Source organism: Ochlerotatus camptorhynchus, unplaced genomic scaffold, assembly GCF_037179485.1.
Source record: "Ochlerotatus camptorhynchus isolate MF236.1 unplaced genomic scaffold, CSIRO-AGI_Acam_v1.1 ptg000190l, whole genome shotgun sequence".
NCBI lineage: Eukaryota > Metazoa > Arthropoda > Insecta > Diptera > Culicidae > Ochlerotatus > Ochlerotatus camptorhynchus.
In genome coordinates this window covers 770374-791342 of record NW_027040680.1, presented here as the reverse complement: position 1 = coordinate 791342, position 20969 = coordinate 770374, and the positions used below count along the sequence as shown (strand labels likewise).

Here is a 20969-nt window from a genome sequence, read left to right as displayed (position 1 = left end):
TACTTGGTCGATCCACCTTGCCCGCTGCGCGCCTTTTCTTCTTGTTCCTGTTGGGTTGCTTTCTAGAACCATTTTCACTGGGTCATCGTGCGGCATTCTTACGACGTGCCCAGCCCACCGTAGTCGCCCAATTTTTGCAATGTGGACGATGGATGGTTCTCCCAGCTGCTGGTGCAATTCGTGGTTCATTCGCCTCCTCCAAGTTCCGTCATCCATCTGCACTCCACCGTAGATGGTACGCAACATCAAGGGCGCGTTGGTCCTCCACGAGCATAGTCCAGGTCTCGTGCTCGTAGAGGACCACCGGTCTTATCAGCGTCTTGTAGACAGTCAACTTCGTGCGGCGGCGAATTTTATGCGACCGGAGTGTCCTCCAGTGTCCTCCGGAGTCCAAAGTAGGCACGATTCCCTGCCATAATGCATCTTTGAATTTCTCTGCTGGTATCATTTTCGGCGGTCACCAGTGAGCCCAAATACACGAACTCATCGACCACCTCGATTTCGTCACCGTCAATCTGAACTCGGGGTGTATTTTGTCTTTGATGCGTTGATGGCAAGTCCAATCTGCCTAGCTTCAGCCTTCAGTCTGATGTAAGTTTCCGCCATCGTCTCAAAGTTCCGTGCCATGATGTCAATGTCATCGGTGAAGCCAAAAAGCTGGATGGACTTCCTGAAGATCGTGCCACTCGTGTCTACCCCTGTTCTTCTGATCACACCTTCTAACACGATGTTGAATAGCAGACACGAAAGTCCATCACCTTGCCGTAACTCCCTTCGAGATTCAAAGGGATTCGAGAGTGTCCCCGATAACAACGCACATCACTCGATCCATCGTCACCTTGACCAATCGCGTCAGTTTTTCCGGAAATTCGTACTCGTGCATAATCTGCCATAGCTGATCTCGATCGATTGTGTCGTATGCGGATTTGAAATCGATGGACAAATGATGTGTGGGCACGTTGTATTAAGCACATTTGCTATAAATGCACTGGAAAGTTATTCAATCCCATATCGACATTTCCAAATTTGAGGTGTCATTTTGGCATAGTTTCTATTTTGACATACTTGTTCAGATGAATAATACCGATTGGATGAGAAACAATAGAGTTTAATATTCTATTATCAGGCAGCACTAGTGAAAACATTTCAATCCAAATTTGAGCCCTGTAATACAAGCGAGATGTCGTATCTGCAGTCAACTTATATGTCACATAAATGCAGCCAATCGAGCAGAAGACTTGTCAGTGGGTAGAAGACAATACTAATTAAAATATAATAATAGGACCATATTTTAATAAATTTAAACATCTTAGATAGGATTAGCACTATGGCTTGGTATATTGTAAGGAGATGAATTAGAACCTATGATTACTTATAACTTAAAATCATAGTTAACATATCTTCTGCAACGTTTGACCTCAAGCTTTAATTCTTACCAATAACAACAATACACAACGAAAGCGGTAAGTCATGGAAGGTGTAAACTACGTTAAGGTTGGCTAGTTCGTGTAAACATATGTTGCCAGTTATTTTATTCATCTTCGCGTTTCTCTCTCTTATAGGGCTCTACTCCAAATTGCTTGTTCTTACTGGGCAGCTAAACTAGCAGGTAGTTTTTCATTGGTATGGTTGTTCAGATACTGTGAACAATTTTTTGGCGAATTCTACCACTACATGGTGCTAGTTATCTAGTTGACTTCTAATGGCTTGCTTTATGTTACATTAGGCTGCTCGAGTAGATTGAATTCTGCTGTCTATGGTAAACTAGTTCAGGTATACAATCCTTTTTAATGGAGGTCTGTTTCTTTGGTAAATCTTTCTTTGTTCTTCTTCATGGCTATTTTGTATCTAATACAAATTTGCGGTTACCTTGGCGGTTCAATTTTGGCTTTATTACGTCTCTTTTTGGTATTGACGCCGGTTCTGAACATAGTGTTCTTTGAGGACTTCCACAGTTGGAGATTGTGAGCTTTCTATGCCAGTACTATTTTTGCATTAATATTATTGTATGGCAATTACAATCATACTCTATGCCCAGGGAAGTCGAAAAATATTCCGGTAGAGGTAATCGAACTCAGACGCCCCCAGCATGGTCTTGCTTTGTAGCTGCGCCTTTACTGACTGAGTTAAGGCAGGCCCCTCGGTTGACATATATACTGAAAAAATCAACTATTTTCACACCAAACATTTTCTCTGCTAAAATATTTAAAATCATCCGATTCAGGAATGTGAGCAAGTCTGGGCGGGTCTGGGTTCAATCCGAGTCGGCGCCGCCAGGATGTTCTGACTTCTGACGCATAACATCTCTTATCACGCCTCCTTTCGGAAGGGAAGTAAAGCCGTTGGTCCCCGGTCCATGAGTTGATGGGTCGATAGGTAGGGTCCAGGTGTGGGATATGCCTCCCTGGCGTCGGTAGCATTGGTGCTCAGCACGGAAAACAAATCAAGGAAAAAAAAACAGGAATGTAGCACCCAAGCTACATTTTTGATGATTAATACGACAATTAATAATGTGTTTATCAATATTGCATAAAATTATGATTTGGTAGGTATGTAAATCTCAGTAGGATGTCATCTCACATGAGCCATTTTTTAAACATCTCCCGCCCTACATTAAACCCACCATCATCATGCACAATCAAATATCTGTCGTAAGCAGACGATTCACCCCTACTTCTGACCGAATTCATATTTATCTGCGATACGATTAGCTCAGGTAATGTATCACCCTCACTCTATCATGGAGCATATCCCATTTCCCACAGAACACTCAAATCACCGACCGTACTGAAGCCTGCTTCAAACTTGTACCGACATCGTATTAGATAATCGAGCCCTAGGATTGCGAACAGGGATCCATCACTAGCGTTTGCATTGATTGTGATGACGAAGATGACAACGGTAACAACGATGAGGATGCCCATACAACAGTCAATCGTATCGTAACTGGTTTGGAAGGATGCTGTGCGATAGAAAGGAAAACAAAATACTTACCTTAAGGGGGATCTGAACCGGTCGGTGGTACATGCTACAGGTTGTCCTTTTTGTTTAACTTTGTCGAAGAAAAAGGAAACATCGTTGTAGTAATATCGATAACTGAAGGACCAAGCGATTTGACGTACTTTTCTTAAACCATAAAGGGACAGCTGATACTGACAGTTATGACGATTTTATTCTGTGAATTCAGCTGTTGAAATGCTGGATGAATAAGTTTATTTGATAGCTCGTTAGGTATGCATTTGTTTGTTTAGCAAAACGTAGATAGGTGTAGATTTGCACCATTCATCGTTTGCGAAGTTGTTGCTGAGGCATTGTAATAATTGGCTGCATAAAAGAAAACAGCATTGATCAGGTGTTTAATATCCCTGTTCCTTATTCTCTGCATTTTTCTTACATCCATCGGCACCCATTACCGCGTTAACAATAACTTTTACAATGAACTAAAGCAGAAAGTTGGATTGAAACTCAAGTCATTCCTTTTTGTGTCTTCATTTTTCTTTCAGATTCTTTCGAAATGTCTCCAAGTGCGATGCGAATGAAGAATGATCTATTCAAAAAGGTGAGCGGAATAATTTCACTCAATTACGATGCTTTCTTCATTATTTACTCCTCTATACCAACGTCGAAGGTGCCAGTCGGTCGCATTAACGAACAAAGCAAGTAGAGTAGTCCCTCAATTTATGCGGTGGGTGGTACCGGAGGGGGCCTCCCTTCGCTCAGTAGGTAAAGGCGCAGCTACAAAGCACTACCATTCTGGAGGTGGCTGGGTTCGATTCCCGGTCCGGTCTAGGAATTTTTCGACTTTCCTGGGCATAGAGTATGATTGTACGTGCCCCGCAATTATACTAATGCAAAAATGGTACAGGCATCGAAAGCTCTCAATTAATAACTGTGGAAGTGCATATTGAACACTAAGTTTAGAGCACGCAATAAGCTAATATGCGATAAGTAATAAGCTTGAATTGCGAGGAGGAAGAAGAAATGATACCGTCCGCCCACCGCTGTTTCTCGACTGTCCTTCAATCAATTACGCTGTTTTTTGTATGTGATTAGTGTCAACCATAAACTAGTTATCTACAGAAAGTCAGCTCAATTGGTTGAAGGACAGCCGAAAAATAGCGGTGGGTGGACGGTACTTCCGATCGCATAAATGGAAGTATTACTGTAACGATGAAGGTGGTAATGTTACACTGTTTCTGACTGACGGGATAGGGAAGACAAAGACAAAGAAAATAATCAATTAGATCTCACCTTACATTGGACTCGTTATCTATAGTTAATGGTTATTGAAGAAAAATGGCAATGATTAGTTGAAAACGTAGTGGTTATGCATAGACAAATCTTGTTAGACAATCTCTAGCGTGTGTAGCAGAGGACTCACGTCTTAATATTGAGTAAATACAAATAATCTCTTTAACTTTGATGAAAAATATAATAAATCTAGCTTTCAGAATCATAAGGGCCTAACTGAGGTGATCGATAATTTGTTTACTTAACTACGACAAATACATGAGAAAATTGATAAAGAGAAGCGATCATCGTGGTTGGGCCATTACGATTCTGAACGCTAGAAACATGTAAGCATGAGTATTAGACTGGCCCACATTTATATGGGAGAAATTTTTTATCTTTTTTCAGATTTGTGCTATTAGGTGAGAAAACCACTCTCTGACAATTTCAGTTGATTCGGTATAACACGAGCTGGCGCTGAAGCTAACCGGATTCATAATGCAGTCTTCAGTAAAGTTGTTACTCAGTGTTTGAACTACAAGTTTTGAAAATCTGAATCTAATCGAGGGTAAGGAAACTTTTTTATGATCGATAAAGTGTAGGAGTGTAGTTTTTCATGTATTTTAACCAAAATCCACATACAAAATTCAAATTAAAAGCGCCAGCTCATCCTACAACCAAATGAGCTAAAACTTTTAGAGAATGGTTTTCTCAGTTAAAAAGGCACAAATTTAGAGGTTGGCCCGTGCAAAATTAGAACTTTAATTTTTGTGGGCCTGTCTAATGAGTATGGTTGACCGCCCGCTAATACTACTCTGTTATTGCCAGATCAGCTATAAATGCACAGATAACCAACACTGGGACTAGCAATACTCCTCAATGTGTAAAAACTGGTGATACGAATGCAGGTCAAGAAAGGATTGGGTAGGAATATGTTGGCGTGATACTCGCTTTGGTGGAAGCCGAGTTGTCCTCTGCACTCCCACGAAAAATCTCTAGGATGTTGGATAAAAGGGTTGGGAATGCAGCAAGGTTCGTTTAAGCAAACGCTACGCTGAATGACAGTGATGGGTTCGAGCGGCGGGTTAACCTCGGTTGTTCGGCTGTTAGATACGTGTGATAAGTTTAGATTTTGTTCAATTTGAAATATACAGTTAAAGGCCCAAGCGCAATGTGGGCGGAAGCGCAACGGAAACGAAAAGTTTGACAGTTGTCACAAATGGCATCAAGATGCCTAACCGAAGTCGATTTGATTCTAACTAGTTTTTAATCCGAGAAGTAGGCTTACTCAGATCGGGCTTTTCCGCTGCCGCTGCCGTTCCGCTTCCGCTGTCATTGCGCTTGGGCCTTAACTCTCCGCAACTCGATGTCCAATATCTCGATATCAAGTATTAGAACCATCGAAAAAATGAATTTAATGGCTACTGTGATGGTAATTTACTGTGGGATTGTTTTTCTTTAACTTGATAATTCACGGTGCTCCTCTGACCGTTATTATAAAAAAATTAGTTCCATCAAAAGTGAGTATACCAATCGATTCGTTAGATCATTCTGCATCTCTGAAACAAATTTTAAAAAAATCGTAGGGCGCATTTTCGAGTTACGCCCTTTTAAAGGCGTAACTGCATAAATCTCACTAAAAACAGGGAAATTCCATAACGTATTCTTATTTTACATGCACAAATCGCAACACACGCTGTTTTTTTTAGTGAACACAAGTAGGCATTGACAAACGTTATTGACAAACGTGCCTTTTGTGAGTTGCAGCGCGCTTTGTTTTGCTTGAAATTTTAACATGGATAATCATACAATCAACAAAAAAAAGTGTGCATTTTATGCCTTTCAAATAAAAAAACGTTAGACCGATCTCCAGTGCAATACGTCAAGTGATAAGGGATCATTACTTAAGCGATATTGATGTTCGCGAGTGGTATTATCCGTCCTCAATATGTGCCAAGTGTCGGATTTATTGCAGCCCTGTAAATGGAAATAGCAGAAAAGTGGTCCTACATAAATACAAGTTTAACTATTCTAAGAGTACGAGAACAAATTCAAAGTGCACTTGTGAAGTTTGTGAGGCTGCCCAGCTAAAGCATGGTAAAAATCTACCGGGAATAGTTCCTAGAAAGGAACACCAACGTAATTCAAAACCGAGCAATTTAAACACTACTAAAGTCATACGCGAGGTCATACGCATGTGTAATACTTGTCTAACGGAAATCGGACAAGGGAAGAATCACGTTTGTACTGTCACTGAGCGTTCAGAAAATTTAGTAAGAATTCTAAAAGAAAATTATTCTTCACCAAAGGCATCAGAAGCAGCTGTGTCAAAGTTTCTAGCCGAAAAAGTCTCAACTTCTGGTAAAACAGCAACTGATGTATTTCAGAATGTAGCTTTAACGTTTTATGTGATTCGTACAGGTTCTGAAAACATTCGCTTATCAAATCGTCGAGGAAAACCATCCGTATTTCTAAAAGCTAATTCTACTGTTTCTTTGAAAGAACGGAAACGCATGCGGACGGAAGATATGTTCAAAGTGAAGACGGAGAATAACTTGAGCATGCGGAAGACTCTTGGTAATATTTTATTTAGGATTTGCCGAAGCTTTTGATTTGCTTCTTGGTTAGTTGATTTACAGGCATCATGAAAGGTTTAAAACGAGGTGGAGTGAGCTTTGAAACTGGCTTAAAAGGAAAGCTTTCCAAACTGAACTCACAGCTTGGAGATTTGCTTAGTATTGTAGAGCTAGGAGAAGTGTCCAAAGGTAAAACTCAAAAAAGTACATATTAAAAAGAAATCTAAATTAAAATGCTCTTTTCTAGCTGAAAACGTCCATCTTGGTCAATGCGCTGATGTTCCAGTTATATTTTGTAATAATATACCTGAGTTCCTTCAACGAATCAAGAAAAGTAGACACGCCAGTGAGGAAGAACTTTTCATAAAGCTTGGTATTGACGGTGGAGGAAGATTTTTTAAGATCACTCTCTCTGTTGTATCCAAAACCCAAAATAATTCCGCAGACTATTTTAAAGACAGCGGCGTGAAACGCCTCCATATTTTGGCATTGGCTCCAAATCTTGCCGAAAAATATGAATATATTATTCTAATCTGGAATGGTCTTTTGAAGCTGAATCACTTGGAATCGATTATTGCCGGTGATTTAAAGATCATTAACGTGATTATTGGAATAATGGTGCATTCATCTACCCACCCCTGTCCATATTGTGTAACAGAAAAATCAAACCTTGCATTGCAAAGTGGAGTGCCCCGAACGATTGGAAACATTTGAAAAAATTCCAATGAAGACCCATGTTCCAAAAATCGTAAAAAATATGCTAGCTGCATTAAACCACCGCTGGTTTTCGGCCAAGACAGCACTCCTATTTTGCTGGTATGCCATCCGCCTCTACTTCACGATGATGTAGGTGACGCCCCGCTAGACCCCTCACCGCTTTCGAAAGATGCAAACAGCTTTTGTAAACAATTACTTCTCTCTGTGATTTCTAGAAAGTTAGGGCTCGCCCACGTTAATCAACATCATCATCGGATAGGGGAAGACTTCCCTACCCGATGGTTATGTTGATTTGCGTGGACGTGCCTTGAATTCCTAGAAATCGAGAGAAGTCATTGTTTACAAAAGCTGTTTCGCCCTAATTCTAACTCTATCTACAAATACGATCAAAAGCTATTTGTTGTCTGACGAATTGGTTATCTAGTGCATTGAATAATATTAGGTGGATGAAATATGGAAAGTAGGAATGAATTTAGATATGTCTACGCTGTCTGGCCACGTTATTATAGATTCCGGGAGTTATGAAACCTGGATCTATAAAACATAGTAGTATATATAGAAATCGTATCATGCAACATGTCAAATCATGCCAAATAGGTAGAATCAAGTCAATGAAAACCATTTGAGGTGTATCCGGTGACATTTGACAGTTCAACATCGGTTCCGAGGTTCTGGAATTCGGTTCCGAGTTTTTTTTAAACATTATTACGTTTAAAGTAGCCATATCTTGTGGTATGTCAAATCATGTCAAACTGACAATGTGGTCTCTGAAATCAGTTTACGGTAAATTCGATGATATCTGGCCACATTTACATTGGTTCTGGGGGTCCCGCAATCAGGTTCTATAGGCCATCGTAATATTCGAGGCAAATGAATCATGCTGCATGTCAAACTGACAAGGCAAGATCATTGAAATCATTTTATGGTGTATCCGATGCAGTGCTGTAAATCATTTGAACATTGTTGATGAAAATGAGAAAAGTAGCTATTCGCTATCAAAGGGGACCTCCTTTGAATGGGTGATATCAGTTGCTTAGTTATATGATGAAGGCATGGATCATTCTCATTTGAGAAACGCTATATATCATTCAATTGAGAGTAACCTACACATAAACGGAGCTCTGGTCGACATTCCGGTGAAAAAGCAAAGCCAACCTGACACCAACCTGAATTCTACCATACCCCAACCCGATGTTGACCCGAAATTGACCTGACATGAACCCAAAATTGACCCGACAGCAACACGACATTGGGTGGACATCGACCGTAAATTAGCCTTACCTTGATCCGACATCGGGTCGACTTGTCTGTTCGGATCCATTTTACTGGGTTTCTTCCATACTCCGCTATCGTATATCAAATGATAGTGAGTGACTCAATTGACAGTGACAATGACCTTCGAATGAGAAAGGGGCTCTTCAAATTGTGGTCATGTGAGAATTTGTTTACACAGAATTGATTGAATGGTTGTATTCCCAACTAACAATTTTCGCAAAATAAACGCTTTACTCATTTCATTTATACAGCCTCAAGCTGTATTCAAATGTTATACGATATGAAGAAACCTTTATTCAACCTCTATACAAGCAAATCTGGCGAACTTAGTCAGCTACTTATGACTGTTGGGACGGTTGGGACGGTTGGGACGGTTGGGACGGTTGGGACTAGCTCTTATTGCATATCCATTAACGCTTATATACAGCTGTTATCCTGCTGTTTAGTTGTGTGTGGACTTGAAAGGCGTTTATTCAACCTTTTCCCGGTTATCCAATATTTATTACACAGCTTTGTTGTCTTGAAGCCGGGTTAAATATTGTCTACGATATTTTTTAATCAAGGAATTTATTGAGTTTATATTTTGCTGTAAATCAAATTAATCCAAATTAGTTACAAGCAACACCACCAAATTATTTACCCTGCACCCTGGAAATCTGGAATTGAACTCGAGACGACCGCATTGGCAATCCTTGACACTAACAACTGTGCTACGCCAACACTTTGAACTGATGTAAAAAAAACAACATGCCCTTCTACAACAAAATCGCTGAGAAGAGGCTTTATAATAGTGCACATGACTCACTTTTCTCGACTAGTTACTTCACCTTTGTAAAGGAGCAGAGTAGAAGCTGTAAAACTGCACACGTCTAAAAATAAACCTAGCTGACTGTAAAAATGCGTCCAAAGTAGCGCTAACACAGTTGATTAGCTGAGTACAGGTTGTTTAGTTGTTGAAATTTTTTTTTGATGTTTATGTTATTCAGCAAGAGTGGTTGGTTTTCCCTTGATTTGTTTTCCGTCGATCTTGTTTTCCGTGCTGAGCACCAATGCTACCAACACGCCAGGGAAGCAGCTCCCTCACCTAGACCCTACACACTGCGAAAAAGTCTTGTAAAATTCGGTTCCCTGAGACCGACACATGTAAGCGGCCTTTTTGACATAAGAATAAGTTGAAAGAAACGAGAAAATTAATTCAATCAAACGTTCTCTTCGTCGAGTTGCTTATGTTTCGGTTTGGGAACACTTAATTTTACATGAAATGTTTGTTTGCGTTCCATGATTTACGTCCAATGTGTATTACGTCTCGTGTAAAAGTAGTTATTTCTAAGTGTGTACCTATCGACCCATCAGCTCATGAACCGGAGATGTTATGCCTCAGAACGGCGCCGACTGGGATTGAACCCAGGCCTGCTGGGGTGAGAGGTAATCACGCTTACCACTACACCACCAGCGCCCCTTTTTTCATTTCGTTGTTGTAGTATGACTACGGCACCTGCACTATGTGTTGGTTTTTTGCACTGAACAAATGATTGGGGGTTATGTCCTCCTAGATTGGCAATGAAGCATTTTCGTGACGTGGTGAAAAAAAACTTCTTGAAAGTCGAGCGCCCGGGGGCCATTTTCAAAAAAATAAAAAGCCCAGGAATGAAGCGTAATTTTGTCTATTAGACCATCAGAAGGTACCAAGACACTTCCCCGTTGGATGTCTGGAAGAGATCCTGCCGAGCAGGTTCAGTGAGGATTGAACCATTTATTAAAAGGACTTGCCAAAAAAGCATTGACTTCTTCTTCTTGTTCGCATTTTAAGATTATTGCTTAGCGCATATTAGCTTATTGCGTGCTCTCAACTTAGTGTTCTAAATGCACTTCCACAGTTATTAATTGAGAGCTTTCGATGCCAATACCAATGCATGAATTTGTATATTGTGTGGCAAGCACAATGATACTCTATGCCCAGGGAAGTCGAGAAAATTTCCAACTCGAAAGATTCCCTCGACCGGACTGGGAATCGAACCCGCCGCCTCTGGCTTGGTAATACCGTGCCTTTACTGACTAGGCTGTGAGGCTCCAGCATTGACTGATGATCTTAATTTTTCTAAACCGTTCTTGTACAATGTCCTGAAACTTGACCTGAGATTCCATACTTTCAAAAAACGGAAAGTTCATTAAGTTTTAGAAGCTTCGAAGAGAATGAGGCTTGAATTCTTCTACTATCACGGCACGCTGGGGAACAGTTTGACCTATCCGACGAAAAATTGTTGGCAGCGGTCTTATAATGTACAAAACGACAGATGTGGGCTTCCACCTCGGAAAATATGCGAGGCAGTGACAGAAATCCACAGTTCCAAAGTACCGTTCCAGTGGCGGTTTCTAGAGGAATATGCAAGTGCGGCAAATTACATCGGTTTTCATGCGAAAAAACGCTAAAGTTAGCCCTGTATAGGGAATTTACGTATTTTCGTCAATCTAAAGCAAACCCCACACGCATCAATATATTGACGCGAAAGGGAATTATTGACAATAATATTGATGATGTGAATTCAGAAATATTGTCCATCTCGATATATTGAAGTCAATATAGAATTATTGACAATACGATTATTGTCAATATAAGCAATCGTGTAGGGTCCACTTAAGTAGCGTTCGTACTTCTATTAGGAACTTCTCCGCGTCACGCACACATATGACGTGTTTTATTGTTTACATTTAGCTGCTGCTTGCTATTCTATTGATTCCAATCGACATAATTCCGGAGAACTTTGAGATTTGGGCGTAATTGTTTTTGTAAACAACCACTTTCGCCGATTTCTCGCTAATAAAAGAACAATCTCGTAAACAAACTATACCAAATGATAGAGGAACCATTCCTCTACCTGTTTATGTTGTTAGTTTTTAAGATTGCGCTTTAATTCGCGAGAAATCGACAAATGACGTGTTTACAAACGCAATTACGCTCTAATCTCGAAGTTCCCCGGAATTGTCCAAAACGGGTTGTTAACGATTTTACAACGCTTCAAACTACTCGGGTGAGCGGCGCCGGTGGTGTAGTGATGGGTCGATAGATAGGGTCCAGGTGTGGGAGCTGCCTCTGGCGTCGGTAGTATCGGTGTTCAGCTCGGAAAACAAGATCGACGGAAAAAAAACCAAAGGAAAACAAAAAAACTACTCAAGTGAGTGTGACTATTTTCGGCAGTTTCTTTTTATTCGACAACTTTTCCATTTTAAGGGTGTGTTAACCCGCTGTTCTATTATCGGCAACATGCAATCAACCGTATTTTGTAGTGCGAATATTTCAATTGATGAAAAACCAGGCTTAAGGTTTGCTCAGTAGTAAAAATGTTATCGATTGAATCTTAAAGGCTAAGGAATCCTTCAAATACATTCAGTGAAGTGTTTTGGTGAGTTTGGATGCCAAAACAGTCAATGGGTGCCAAAGCCATCATTAACCCTATTATGAAAATGAATTTTTGGAGAAAGATGTCAAATCAAGTGTATAAGTAATGATTGGATCAAAATCATTATGTGTTTAAATAGGATGGACCGCCCTCTCACAGAGCATGCTTGTTCAGAGGTGATGCAAATGTAATTTGACCATCTTTTTGGTCAAATATAAATGGCATCCCAGTTCATCAGATCTGAACCTCTTGGATTATTTAATGTGGTCATAAATACTGCCGAAGGTAAATGAGCACAGGATATCAAATTTGATCCACTTCAAAGCCATAATCAAACGAATATGGGATGAAATGCCTATGAAAGTTGTGCGTGTGTCATCTGTGATGCATTTGACAAACGTCTGAATCTAATATCAATATCATATTGCCTTTCAGTTATCTAATCTAACACCAACACAGCTAGTCCTTGAAAGCATCCTGGAAAATGATATATATACCTACATAATTTTTCTTGTCTATTTGATTTATGTTTCACATCGAAGATGCGTCACACATATCAAAACGGCCAGGCCTACTGTGCAGCATTTAAGGGGCAAGATGATTCAGAAAAAAACATGGGTCCTGTTTAAATCAAAGATTTAAACACGATGCTTCAATAAATGGATGAAACGTGGACATCTCGTACCGTACGTTCCGATTTTGGTAATTATATGATTGGTTGGGGCATGAGCACTAACTCTTGTCCTATCCTTTTACGACTTATGGCTATAGCGCCAGTGCTCGCTTTCTGAAAAGAGAAGAGGAAAAGGAAAAGGAGAAGGACCAAGGGAAAAGGATTATGCGAAATCTTTGAACATAAACAATATTTTTGATTTGAAATATACAATATAGAAATGCAGAACCCGAGTCTTGTCACTATTATCAAGTTATAAAAAGTAACAAGGTCTAAAATGTGATCCTTTGATTACTGGAAAATCTTAATTCCCTAGTTTGAAGTTGTCACGACTAGGGTACGGTGGTAGATCTTATACCAGTAACGCACCACAAAAAGGTGATTTCTTAACGTTACTGGTTTGAAAAGATAAATATTTACTGCCTTTCAGTTAATACAAATACTAATAACATCTGAATTGCTGAGTCAAAAATAAAAAAAATACAGGTTTATAAAGTGGATTCTATGGAAAAAAAAACTTGTTTCTTTATGCGAGAAACTAAAAAACGGAAGTATTGAATTTAATTTTTATGTATTTTGTAAATGCATTTTTTTAGAATACTTGCTTTGATGGTTAATTCTGAACCTATGCGTTTGATAATCATGAATTTCAGCAATGTATATTTTAATAATCTATGCATATCCTGAATAAATAATACGGATACAATGTAAAATGAAAAAGTTACAGACAATTTATGATGTTTGTTTTATAACTTGAGCAGGCTTGGATCCTCGAGAAAAGTTGTTAAAATTTGTTTATTCCATGAAACATAATAATTTGTTGGTTCACTTATGTTACATTGCTGGTAGAAAGACACACCAAAACTGCTTAACAAAGAATTTCATTATGATACATATGTTAGATTGCAGAATCTAATTTTTGCTAGCCAATAAACAAATGTACAGCACTGTTTTGGAAAAAAAAAAATGAGACTGGGTTCACTTGACTAAGAGATTTTTTTGTAGAAGGAAATTTTTCTAATTGTCTGGTGTTGCGTGTTGTCCTTTGCATAATATTAAATGTTCAGTCTCGTTAGAGTGCTTTGGGATAACTACAATTAAACGGTGTATTCAATAAATGTTGCGCACAACTTTTGATAAAATTTATTTAATATAGACGACGGGGCTCGTTCTCGCTCCGATATCTGAAATGTTTTATATGTTTTGTTAAACTCAGCTATCTAAATCATCGGGTCATAGGTGAAACTAGAAGTAATTAACAGATGGAAGGATTTGAAACCTTTATACAACAGTCTGCAACCTGCGGTAAACTTAGATCCTGCGCCTTACACAGAAAAGTCAAATGTTATTAATTCTCTTCATTTGTATCAAGTCTCGTTTATTGCTGCATGTGGATCGAAATCCTATTACATGTACCGTAAACTGTTTGCTGGGGAGACAATACATGTTGTCAAACATTTCCATTTCTAGAGACGATTGGAGCCTTTCGTCACTCCGGTCAATATGATTCAAACATCACATGAGCGGTACTGCTGATTCTATAAATATTGTGACATCATCAACAGTCGACCGAACGACATCAGACGAGAACAACGGTGCGTATTAATTTGAATCGACAATGATTTTCGGTTAATTTTAATTCCAAAATAACAAGCTCTGATGCGGATTGCCCTGAGCTGACCGGCTGGCTGACCAGCGGATTAGCATCTCTAGTTTCCGTTTGATGGTGATGGGACGGAGCAAGGCGATGACTGTGGTTGGTCGCGAGATGTCGATATTGATTGCCCTTGCAAACGAGTGGAATCCATTGTACCGAATGAACGTTCGGACTGCCAGAAGCAGCATTGTCGTTTCCGCGGTGAAATTAAATTGGATAATCCTTTCTGACTGGGGTCAATTGCTTTTGATGTCGAGATTTACTGTTGTATTCGGACCAACCCCTTTCGCTCTCCGCTCCAAACTGCTAACCTGTTGATTTTCCACCAACAGCTTGGTAGGAAAAACCAATCCAGCTTCTCACTTTTCTCTCAGGTGTGGTAAGGATGGGTGGAAATTATGTTTTCGTTTGTGGGGTGCATGCGCTAAACTGTTTGGTGGTAGACCACATGCTCTTTTCTGTGGCTCTTCCTCTTTCTCTCTGGGTGTTCATCCAAAGATTCTCAACCTGGGGTTCGCGAACCTCCACTGAGCGAAAACCATATCTCGATTACTTTATTCAAAGGGACGTATCAGCTTTTGTAAATAATGCATTTGATCATCGATTTAACGTAACTGGTAGCTCGCCCACGTATACTAACATTACCATCAGATAGGGGAAATTATCCCCTACTTGATAAAGGTGATAGTATGCGTGGGCGAGCTGCCAGTTACGCCAAACCGACGATAAAATGCATTCTTTACAAAAGATGATACGTCCCTTCGAAAAAGTAATCGAGATATAAATAGAAGCGATGTAGAGTGAGCGTGATCGCATGGTGGGGCAACTTTGAGAATCGATGCAGTAATGTGTGGTATCATACTGAGAGAGAAATTTGTATTGTATACGTTGGTTCATGCTAGTAATGAACTCTTTTATTGTTAATTGTGGCCCACATCCACAGCTTTGGTAATGGATTGTTATAAATAGTGGGCGTTCCGTAATAATTCATGTAATTTGAGCTGTGACGATATAGGCTTCAAAATCTTTGAGTTTGTACAAGAATACAGGGATACTAGCAAAAACGAAATTCAATTTGAATATTCGGATTTCAGGGGCAGCCAATGGATCAAATATTGGGTTGTTCTCACAACTGTTTCAAGGTGATAAGCGACCTCATCGTAACTTTATCGTATTAACAGCGTTGTTTGGGTCACTGAGTATTAAGTTAGGCAGTTGGGTCGTTCAAATTAAGAGAATGATCTTACTCTAAATGCCCGCTCTTCTATTTGATGATAAGTTTTGATGATTAACTCTTCGGCGTCTAAACTGAAAGTAAACTCGACACTTTTTTAAAATAGTCTCTCTTGGATTATAATTTAGATTTTTATACCTTCAGAATGGATACTTCCTTGACCTTTTTACATCCACTGATCACGCTACATGATTCAGTTGTAACATAATGAATTCCGGATTATCATTGCATTAACAAATTCTTCCAGAGATCAGTACTCGGTCAGTAGGTAGTTCAACTTAAAAATTGAGTATGGAGCATTCTATTAAAGAGATGTAGGGTGTTGTACGGCTTTAGCCAACCCCAAATGCCATTCCCCCGATTGACTTAGTATCCCTAATTCCATTACTCCGACTGACTGGTTACCCCAAATAAAACTACCACGATGCTTTACAAATCCGAAATTTTATAAATAAAATTCAAAGGAGGAAATGTATAAATTAATTTAATCCCTTTATTTCATCCTTTGATGGCAATGCTTACTAAAACTTACTAAAACAAAATAAAAAACAGAATTACGAAAATTTATGAGAAATTATGCAGGCTCAATCGCTGGTAATTTTATTTTATTTTAACCCAATCTTAAAACAAGCAACTAAATTTGTCAACATTGAATCAATGAAAAAAGTTCTTAAGAACAAAAGGTCAAAGATTCAGATTTCGATTCGACAAAATTAAATTCAAATTTTAAGGTAATACCATTTTGAAAAAGATTTCTCAAACCTAAGTTATGGGCAGGGCCGGATTTGAGGGAGAGCAAAGGGGGAAACCGCCCCGGACTCCCTGGATAGGGGGACTCTCCGGCCATGTAGGCTATAGCAAATCATTTTAATTTAACGTCATAATTTTATACGTTGGTCTGCCAAGATATCTGAGTTTGCTGGTCACTAATTGTTGAGTTGAGGTAAATTGCAAATTTCGATTAATTAAGATCATTGAAGACATCGATAGCTGATGAATGGCTGAGTTATTTTTGTTAGCTGAACACCAAAAGTAATGTTCTTAAGAAGATTGATTTTGAAGCATTACCGTTTACATTGACGCTAAATGTAGGCATCAATGCTTCATCGATGTTTCTAATTCTTTTTACTGATTAGTATTATTTATAGCGGCGCCGGTGGTGTAGGTGGTGTCCTTCGGAAGGGAAGTAAAGCCGGTGGTCCCCGGTTCATGAATTGATGGGTCGATAGGTGTGGGAGCTGCCTATTCTCCTCACCATCTCTCTCTAACTGGGTAGTTTGGTAAAGAGAGATGATCAACCCGATTCGTCCCTTCCTTAAAGTTGTTCTTGCTTGCTTTCTGCTCTCTATATACAGTTTTCACACTGCCATACTCTAACGAATCTATCAACTCTATACTTTCATCTCCTCATCTATCGTATAATGAACTTTAAGTCTGTTATTTGAAATTTAGCATCTTCAAGTATGTAAAATTTTATTTTAAAGTTTTGTAAATGTTAAATCCAACTACCCAAGAAGTTTCATCTGATTTCTCCAGGCTTTTTTTTATTCTGGTGCGTATTTAGTATAATCAATGTTTGTATAAATATGAGCAATAATTTAAAACGATCTCACCAACTTTCGCTGTTTCTCCCCTCTTCTGTCCAATTGTCGTGTCTATTTGTGAGCTCTTTGTTCTTTTCTGCATCACTGTTAGTTCCTGAAAGTCTCCCATGTTATTTATGATGTGTTCCACGATATATCGACGTCCACTATTTTAGTATGATGATCTTGAGTTCCTAGGTGCGTCTTATAAAACCGTAACACCATTGCGGAAAATTGACATTCCGCATTTCTGGGTATTTTCATAACGAGCACCACTCCATTTTCGTATCGCATGTGCTTCATTTTGCGGCTCCTTTGGCTTGTACTTTGTCGATTCCATGGTACCGGGAAATATATAGATATATACATTATTAGCACTGATGTAATATAATAACTACGGGATAGCCGTTCAGAATGGTTCAACGGATGTAAAATGAGGGAACATTTAAATTTAACACGATTCAAAGTATTTCAATGCAACATAACATTTGTTCACTAACAATTATCACATTTTTCAATATGTTATCTTAATTTATTTCTGGAAGAATTTACTTGTGTTTCGTCATATTCCGTCATATCGTATCTTCAAGTGATTTTCCCAAGCGCCACATTTCGTTCAGGCTCTGTGGACCTACATGCGATGAAATATGAAACGCACCTTTTAAAGTGAATTACACATAATAATGTTCATCACTTACTCACACATTGAAATCTGTCTCGAGCAAACTGGCAGAATGCGCCCTAACCCCTAACTGAACCAAAGAGCAGGGTCTACCGACTTCTTCTGGAAGTGTCTCTAATTTTTTTTCTGAAAGCTTCTTCCGACTTGCCCTGGAAATTTCTTCCGTCTTGGATGTCGGAAGTCTATCAGCTTCTTCTGGAAGTTTTTTTTCTGACTGCTCTGGAAGCTTTTTTAGACCTCTCCAAAAAGTCTCTATCAGCATCCATTCAAAATTTATTTTAATTTATTGATAGTTCTTCAAAGAGTTAATTTCCCGGGAATTTTATAAATAGATTTTTTTACGGAAAGAATCTATATTTAGCATGATTTTTCCAGTTTCCTCATCGAAAAATCGAAATAGTATCCATAGAATTTTGTGAAATCAGTGGAAATTTATTCCCAGGATGACACCGGGGTTTAAAAGAAAGTTTTTTTTTTAAATTACGTAATTTTTACAAAACCTCTCCAGACAGATTGCAACGATTGAAAACTTGAAGACTTGCAACGATTCAAATACGATAAACCTATCTGCTTTTTTTTTGGGTCAACGGAAGATCAAGAACGTAATCATGAAGGATGGCTGATATTCATTTTAAAAATAAAATGTACGAGATTTGTGAAGGTACAGCAAAGAGATTTAAAGTTTATGGATTACTTGCAGCGATACGAAGTGCAAAATAAATTTATAATGTGTTACTAATAAATAGTACATACTAGCAACACACTATAAATTTATTTTGCACTTCGTAACGCTTACTTACCTTACCAATCAGGCTAAGGCCTTGTTGTCCTCTGCTGTCCGAAGAAGTCGTCTCCACTCTACTCGATCCATGGCCACAGTTCGCCAGCCTCGTAGTCTGCGAAGGGTCCGCAGGTCACCTTCTACTTGGTCGATCCACCTTGCCCGCTGCGCGCCTCTTCTTCTTGTTCCTGTTGGGTCGCTTTCTAGAACCATTTTCACTGGGTCGTCGTGCGGCATTCTTACGACGTGCCCAGCCCACCGTAGTCGCCCAATTTTTGCAATGTGGACGATGGATGGTTCTCCCAGCAGCTGGTGCAATTCGTGGTTCATTCGCCTCCTCCACGTTCCGTCATCCATCTGCACTCCACCGTAGATGGTACGCAACACCTTCCGTTCGAAAACACCAAGGGCGCGTTGGTCCTCCACGAGCATAGTCCAGGTCTCGTGGCCGTAAAGGACCACCGGTCTAATCAGCGTCTTGTAGACAGTCAACTTCGTGCGGCGGCGAATTTTATTCGACCGGAGCGTCCTCCGGAGTCCAAAGTAGGCACGATTCCCTGCCATAATGCGTCTTTGAATTTCTCTGCTGGTATCATTTTCGGCGGTCACCAGTGAGCCCAAATACACGAACTCATCGACCACCTCGATTTCGTCACCGTCAATCTGAACTCGGGGTGGGAGGCTAACATTGTCTTCCCTAGAACCTCTTGCTTTCATATATTTTGTCTTTGATGCGTTGATGGCAAGTCCAATCCGTCTAGCTTCAGCCTTCAGTCTGATGTACGTTTCCGCCATCATCTCAAAGTTCCGTGCCATAATGTCAATGTCATCGGCGAAACCAAGGAGCTGGATGGACTTCCTGAATATCGTGCCACTCGTGTCTATCCCAGCTCTTCTGATCACACCTTCTAACGCGATGTTGAACAGCAGACACGAAAGTCCATCACCCTGTCGTAACCCTCTTCGAGATTCAAAGGGACTCGAGAGTGTCCCCGATACTCGAACAACGCACGTCACTCGATCCATCGTCGCCTTGACCAATCGCGTCAGTTTATCCGGAAATCCGTACTCGTGCATAATCTGCCATAGCTGATCTCGATCGATTGTGTCGTATGCGGATTTGAAATCGATGAACAAATGATGTGTGGGCACGTTGTATTCGCGGCATTTCTGCAGAACCTGCCGAATCGCGAAAATTTGGTCCGTGGTAGCGCGGGCACCCATGAATCCCGCCTGGTATTGCCCCACGAACTCTCTTGCATATGGTGACAGACGGCGGCATAGAATTTGGGAGAGTACCTTGTAGGCGGCGCTCAGCAGTGTGATCGCACGGTAGTTGCAGCAATCCAACTTGTCGCCCTTTTTGTAGATTGGGCATACGACACCTTCCATCCACTCCTCCGGTAATATCTCCTCCTCCCAAATCTTGGCAATTACCCAGTGCAGCGCTCTAGCCAGTGCTTCACCACCGTATTTCAATAGCTCACTTGGTAGTTGATCTACACCAGTTGCTTTGTTGTTCTTCAGCCGACCGATCTCCTCCTCAACTTCTTGAAGATCAGGGGTCGGTAGCCTGTCGTCTTCTGCGCGTGCTCCAAGGTCTGTTGCCGTGCCACCTTCGTTTTCTGCTGCTTCACCGTTGAGGTGCTCGTCATAGTACTGCTTCCACCTCTCAATCACCTCACACTCGTTCGTGAGAAGGTTACCGTCCAAGTCCTTGCACATATCGGCTTGCGGCACGTAGCCTTTGCGCGAACTATTTAGCTTCTCGTAGAACTTCCGTGTGTCGTTTACGCGGTACAGATTTTCCATCGCCTCGCGATCTCGATCTTCCTGCTGACGCTTCTTCCTTCGGAAAACCGAGTTTTGTCTGTTCCGCGCTTGTCTGTATCGCTCCACATTCAATCTCGTGCGGTGTTGCAGCATTCTCGCCCGTGCTGCATTCTTCTCCTCTACTAACAGTTTGCATTCGCCGTCAAACCAGTCATTTCTTCCGTCCGGGATTGCAGTACCTAGTGCCGCTACAGCAGTACTACCTATGGCTGAACGGATGTCCCTCCAGCCATCTTCAAGAGAAGCTGCGCCAAGCTGCTCTTCCGTGGGTAGTGCAACTTCCAGCTGCTGCGCGTAGTCCTGGGCAACTCCGGTGTCCCGTAGTTGCTC

The 20969-nt window shown here is 40.3% G+C and overlaps 1 protein-coding gene across 2 annotated transcripts in view; it reads left to right on the top strand.

Moving 5' to 3' along the window:
• The window catches only part of cyc (cycle), a 96632-nt gene that overhangs the window by 29315 nt on the left and 46348 nt on the right, over positions 1–20969 (top strand). For both annotated transcript variants that reach the window (XM_065223303.1, XM_065223304.1), the window contains exon 2: positions 3504–3559. In XM_065223303.1, the coding sequence (XP_065079375.1) occupies positions 3543–3559 (17 nt within the window). In that variant the 5' untranslated portion in view covers positions 3504–3542. The remainder of the gene's footprint in view (positions 1–3503; positions 3560–20969) is intronic.